Consider the following 5,529-nt stretch of genomic DNA (forward strand, 5'->3'; position numbering starts at 1 on the left):
TTTTCGCTAGAGTGAGGCCATGAGCCGCAACATGATTATGTAGATTTCTCTTTCAATTGCTTAAGTGTTGTTACATGCTTGCTTTGATATTTTCAATCTCTAAATTAAACTATCTATGTGTCTTGATGATTGATCACCATTAGGATGCTTAGAAAAGTCATTAGATGCAATTTTGAACGAATGTCACGTTAAAATTGGTTATGCTTCTTGTGATTGAGGATTGTAATTTCTCCTAAGGTAAATATCATACTCTTAGGGATTACATGGTTTAACAAAAGGATTTTCATCAAGATTAATGAATCATTCATGTTTATATTTAATCCAAATGTCATGGATAAATTGCATGTAGTGGTATGCGTTTTAACTTGAATGTCACAAGTAAAACATACACAAGGAAAACCCAACCTTCAAAGCATATGTGTTTTCGATTACTTAAGCAATTGGAAGAGATACGTAGGAGTGTTGTTGGTAAAGGTTGAACTCTAGCATATTGTCAATCTATTTTTCTTCAATCATTTATTTTATCTTGAATTTTCTCATTTACTTGTTTTGTTTAGTTGAATCATTATTTCTATAAGCCATTTCCCTTTTTAAATGTTTGTTTAAGTCACGTACAATAGTATTTAGTTTTGTTGAATTAGTGTAGTTCTTAGAGTTAACTAAGTTAAATACACAAAAGCTTATAAATTGTTTATACCAGTTCCTGAGGAGATCGACCTTCCTTGAGCCATTCTATACTACAACACTTGTTCTCTTGCAAGAATTTTCTATGGATTAACCCTTTGTTTTACAAGTGGTAAAATCGCTATCAGTAACAAATAAAACCATAATAAAGCCTTACTTGATATAACTCACCTAGCTTATAGTATTGCATTCATAATGCTTGACTGAAACTATATAAGAGTTTCTTATGTCCGGCGCCTCCATTTCTGCGTGTAGACAACCTACCCCAGCTTGGTCAATGAATGTTTCCGAGCATGAGGTTGAGGAAGAACCATCGGTTTCACCAAAGGAGGCACTGGAGTACTGATTTTCTGATGGTTGACTTGAGTGAGATCGTGGAGGATAGTGGAATTAATGCTCATATCAATTTGGTTGGGGACATCAGCAATTATAGGGTAAAACTTACCTGATTTAAATGAGGAAGGGGATTCTATGGAAATGGTGGTTGACTCGTTGGAGTTGATTCCGAAAATTAGTACCATCACGTTCAATGCAGGCAGGACTATGGAGAACAATTTAATTGCAGCGGAGATTTTGGAGAGAATGAAGAAGTACACTTACCTGCTTCCAATAAAGAGGGGACTTTTTTTTGACTTAAATTACAAACTACTAGTCCAATGGAAATGGGGACAGCTAGACCTTTATCTAATGAAGTTTTGAGGGGAAAAACTAATAAGAAAGTTATTCATATTATTCCAGTTAGGCCACGGATTGGGAACCAGCTGGACTTTGGTCATTCTCAACAGGTTTCAACGACTTACAATATGCAGACTATTGTCGATAGCACAGAGAATGGGTTGTTCAGTTTGGGTTCTCTTTGGGATCAGATCCTTTATATTGTGGATGTTATGTTTGAAGGGGACTCAAGTATCACGCTTACTGCAATGAATTGCCAAGAAGATGATAGCTCTTTGTTGGGTCCGATAATTAATCAACGACAGTTGAGTTTTACTTCAAGTCTTCGCTCGTCGAAAGCCGAATCATGTCTGTCGTGAGGCCAATCAAGCAGCACATATATTGGCTCATCCAGGAGTTGTAAGACAGCTCGAGGTGTCATGGTTCAAGGAAACACTAGGTCTGGTCTCAGATATTTTGATTGATGACACTCCATGTAATTTGAATTGATTTTATGTGCTTTTCTTTGAGGATAGTTACGTTTATGCCGGACACTTTTTTCATTCGACTGATGGAAATTTCCGGCAAGGTTTTTATCGAGGCCCATCTATGCATCATATCCTCATTTTGATTGTACTTTTTCTCAAAAATATGTAGACTTAAAATGTAAAATTTGAATGGTTTTGTATCAATAAAAAAAATTAAAAAGATAATAAAATTTGAACGTATTAACCTCCATAAAACTCGAAATTGACTGGATCGTCCTTATTTTCTTCCATAGCTAAATATGTTGTGGTTGTGGAAGCCCAAGTTTATTTAGTACTGCTAAATTTTGGCATCTTATGTGGTAATATGCTTAATAATTGAATCTTGATCTACCACACCTTAGGGACTTGTAGTTTGATTTAGTTTGGCTCTCAAACTGGTGTTCTTTTCTGTGTATTTATACGTGTTAAGAGTTCCTATGGGACAAAATTGCCGAAATGTCCCAAGTGCGTGAAAGTGAAACTCCTGAAGACAGGGTGGTCGAAATCTTGTCCAGGTTGTCGCCCAAGTCTCTGTTGCGATTCAAATGCATACGCAAGTCTTGGTGCACTCTCGTCAATAGTCCAAGTTTTGTGGCCAAACACCTCAGCAATTCCTTGGAAAACAAACTCTCATCATCCACTTGTATCCTTCTCAACCGTTCTCAGTTTCACATTTTCCCGGATCAGAGTTGGAAACGTGAAATTTTATGGTCCATGATTAATCTTTCCATTGATAGTGATGTGCACAACCTTCATTATGATGTTAAGCCCTTAAATATACCGTTTCCTAGGGATGACCATAATCCTGTACAGATTCACGGTTATTGCAATGGGATTGTATGTCTAATAGAAGGGGATAATGTTCTTCTGTGCAATCCTTCAACGAGGGAATTCAGGCTACTTCCCAATTCATGCCTTCTTGTACCCCATCCCGAGGGAAAATTCGAATTGGAAACGACCTTTCACGGAATGGGTTTTGGCTATGATTGCAAAGCTAAAGAATACAAGGTTGTGCAAATTATAGAAAATTGTGAGTATTCAGATGATGGGCAAACCTATCAACATTGTATTGCTTATCCTTACACGGCTGAGGTATACACCACGGCTGCTAACTTTTGGAAGGAGATCAAGATTAATATATCAAGTACGACCCATCCCTATCCTTTTTCTGTGTACTTGAAGGGATTTTGTTATTGGTTTGCAACAGATGGCGAGGAATGCATACTTTCATTTGATTTAGGTGATGAGATATTTCATAGAATACAATTGCCTTCTAAGATAGAATCCGGTTTTGAGTTTTGTGGTCTTTTTCTTTATAATGAATCTATCACTTCTTATTGTTGTCATAACGATCCAAGTGAGGATTCTAAATTATTTGAAATATGGGTAATGGATGGGTATGGCGGAGTTAATAGTTCATGGACAAAAATCCTAACCATTGGTCCCTCTAAAGACATTGAGTATCCATTGACATTTTGGAAATGTGACGAGCTTCTTATGTTTGCCTCCGGTAGAAGAGTCACCTCTTATAATTCTAGTACTGGAAATCTCAAGGATCTTCATATTCCTCCAATTATGCATCAGGTTACGGATTTAGAAGCTCTTATTTATGAGGAAAGTCTTGTTCCAATTAAGTGAGTTGAGGGCAAAGTTCCATTTTCTCTTATTTAATTTGTTTGCATGGTACAAGGCTTGAGTTTGCATCTTCTAATTTTGCTTTGTGGCCTTTGTACTATGTTTGTTTATCCTGAGCTGGCTTTAGTTTTGGGCTTTCCACATTTTGTAACGTTATTCTACTTGAAAGTGTGATAACAATTTTTCAAAGTTAATTAATAGTGACAATTCCCTTATGTTTTAGTATTCCATTTTTTTTTTTTTACTTCGAAATTCCCTTCTTAAAAACCTATTAACTTTTTACCCATTTAACATAATTAAGTTAAACTTTCTGCGCAAGAGTGCACACATTGATAAGTAAAATCCGGGGTGCTAAAAAAACAGTAGGCAACTTATGAATCGATTTTATATTATATATTTACCATATTCTGAGTATATTTTAGTAATTATTTTGGTGAGATTTTGTTACTTTGATATATATTTTCAACGTAAGACATGCAACTTCTTCTTGAGCAAAAAGTGATCAAACGGATGAATTTTGAAGTGATTTCATTTGAAGGATGTTCGTGAGTCTCGCAGCTTGTTCATAGCAAATTTTCAGATTTTCTATCTAGTGAATAATTTATGTCGAAGAAGGTGTTTAGGCTTTTTGGCATCCAAGAAGGTGTCTTTTGACAGTGAGCCGTTCTGTAAATATGTTTAGGACATTTTAAGTTTTTAAAAGAGTCATCTTGGGCATGTTTTGGAAGTGTCTAAGCCCTAGAGCGTGGCTGTTTTTGTGGCTGGGCAGATTTCCCATTATTGATTAGGATTATGTTTCCTAGCTTATCTTAACTTATTATGTTTCCTAGTTTTGTTCTAAGACCTTTTCAAGGATTTTTTTTATTTTGTAGTAGTACAAATAAGGCTATTTAGCCGTTAGGGTTCTTAACGCATTACTTTGGAAAATTCAGCTTTGAGAATTTTTGACGATTCAAGTTTATTTACAAGGCATTTTCTACCCATGTCTTAATAATAGTTTGCTTTATGGTTGTGTGTAACTAATCTCTTTTGCTAGGGTGAGGTTTAGTTTCTTTTCAGTTTACTTATGATATTATGCATGCATGTTTTGAGTTATTAATCACCGTGTTTAAAACTATCTATTTGTGTTAATGCTTAGCTACCATTAGGATATATATAGAAAAGTAATTTGATGTCATTTTGGTCAGAGGTCGGTCCCTGGAATTGACGAAAGCTTCTTGTGGTTAATAATTGTAATTTCACTTAGGATGAATACCACGTCTAAATGGTTGCATGGTTTTTCAAAAGGGTTTTCATAAAGCTTAATGAGTTTTGCATTTTTAGATTTGATATGAACACCATAGATGGATTGCATGTTTGATATACATTCTATATTAAGGGTCCAAGTAGAGTATACTTTAGGAAAACCTAACCTTCAAAATATACATGTGTAAGTTATAAGTAATTAGAAGAATCACGTAGGATTATTAAGATGACGACGGAACCCTAATGCTTTTACAACTTTATTATCAACGACCGTTTTATTTTGTTTTCCTTACTTTCTCGATATCTTTACTTGTTTTAATTAAAATTTGTTTTTATGTTGCAGTCGTATTGGATTGGGAATGTGATTGTGTAAATCTTAGTGTATATTCCCTTAAGTAGTTTAATTCCTATTAGAGTTATAATCCTAATAGGGCAAGGATTTAACATTCCCTACTACTTATAAATAAAGGCACAATGGGGTGAAACAATAAACACCTTAGAATTACATCTCTCTTCTCTCTCTATTGCCGCCAGCCCCTCTCCGTCTCTATCATTTATACAGTTAGTCAAATAGGCCTACAACACGTTATCAGCACACTCTTGCCAAAGCTAAGGAACTGAAGGATCGTGGAGGAGGCTTTCTTCTACAAAATCAAAGGCTTTCAATTATTTTTTGCCAATCAGGTTCTTCTAAAATAAATTAAGATATTTGGAAAAACCTTGAAGCATGAATTATATTTATATTTTCCTTTCAATTATATATCGTGTATACATGTTCATATAT

The 5,529-nt window shown here is 35.0% G+C and overlaps 1 protein-coding gene across 1 annotated transcript; it reads left to right on the forward strand.

Moving 5' to 3' along the window:
* Window positions 1-2,217: 2,217 nt before the first annotated feature.
* LOC103432282 (putative F-box protein At5g15660) lies at window positions 2,218-3,715 on the forward strand. The gene has a single exon (XM_070817586.1). It carries the CDS (start codon window positions 2,322-2,324, stop codon window positions 3,501-3,503), a length of 1,182 nt encoding a protein of 393 aa, XP_070673687.1. The 5' UTR covers window positions 2,218-2,321; the 3' UTR covers window positions 3,504-3,715.
* The last annotated feature ends 1,814 nt before the right edge of the window (window positions 3,716-5,529 follow it).

This window comes from Malus domestica, chromosome 17, assembly GCF_042453785.1.
Source record: "Malus domestica chromosome 17, GDT2T_hap1".
Taxonomy (NCBI): domain Eukaryota; kingdom Viridiplantae; phylum Streptophyta; class Magnoliopsida; order Rosales; family Rosaceae; genus Malus; species Malus domestica.

Excerpts from the sequence above, each read along its gene's own strand:
- LOC103432282 (XM_070817586.1), top strand. The coding sequence starts at position 2,322 with ATGTCCCAAGTGCGTGAAAGTGAAACTCCTGAAGACAGGGTGGTCGAA.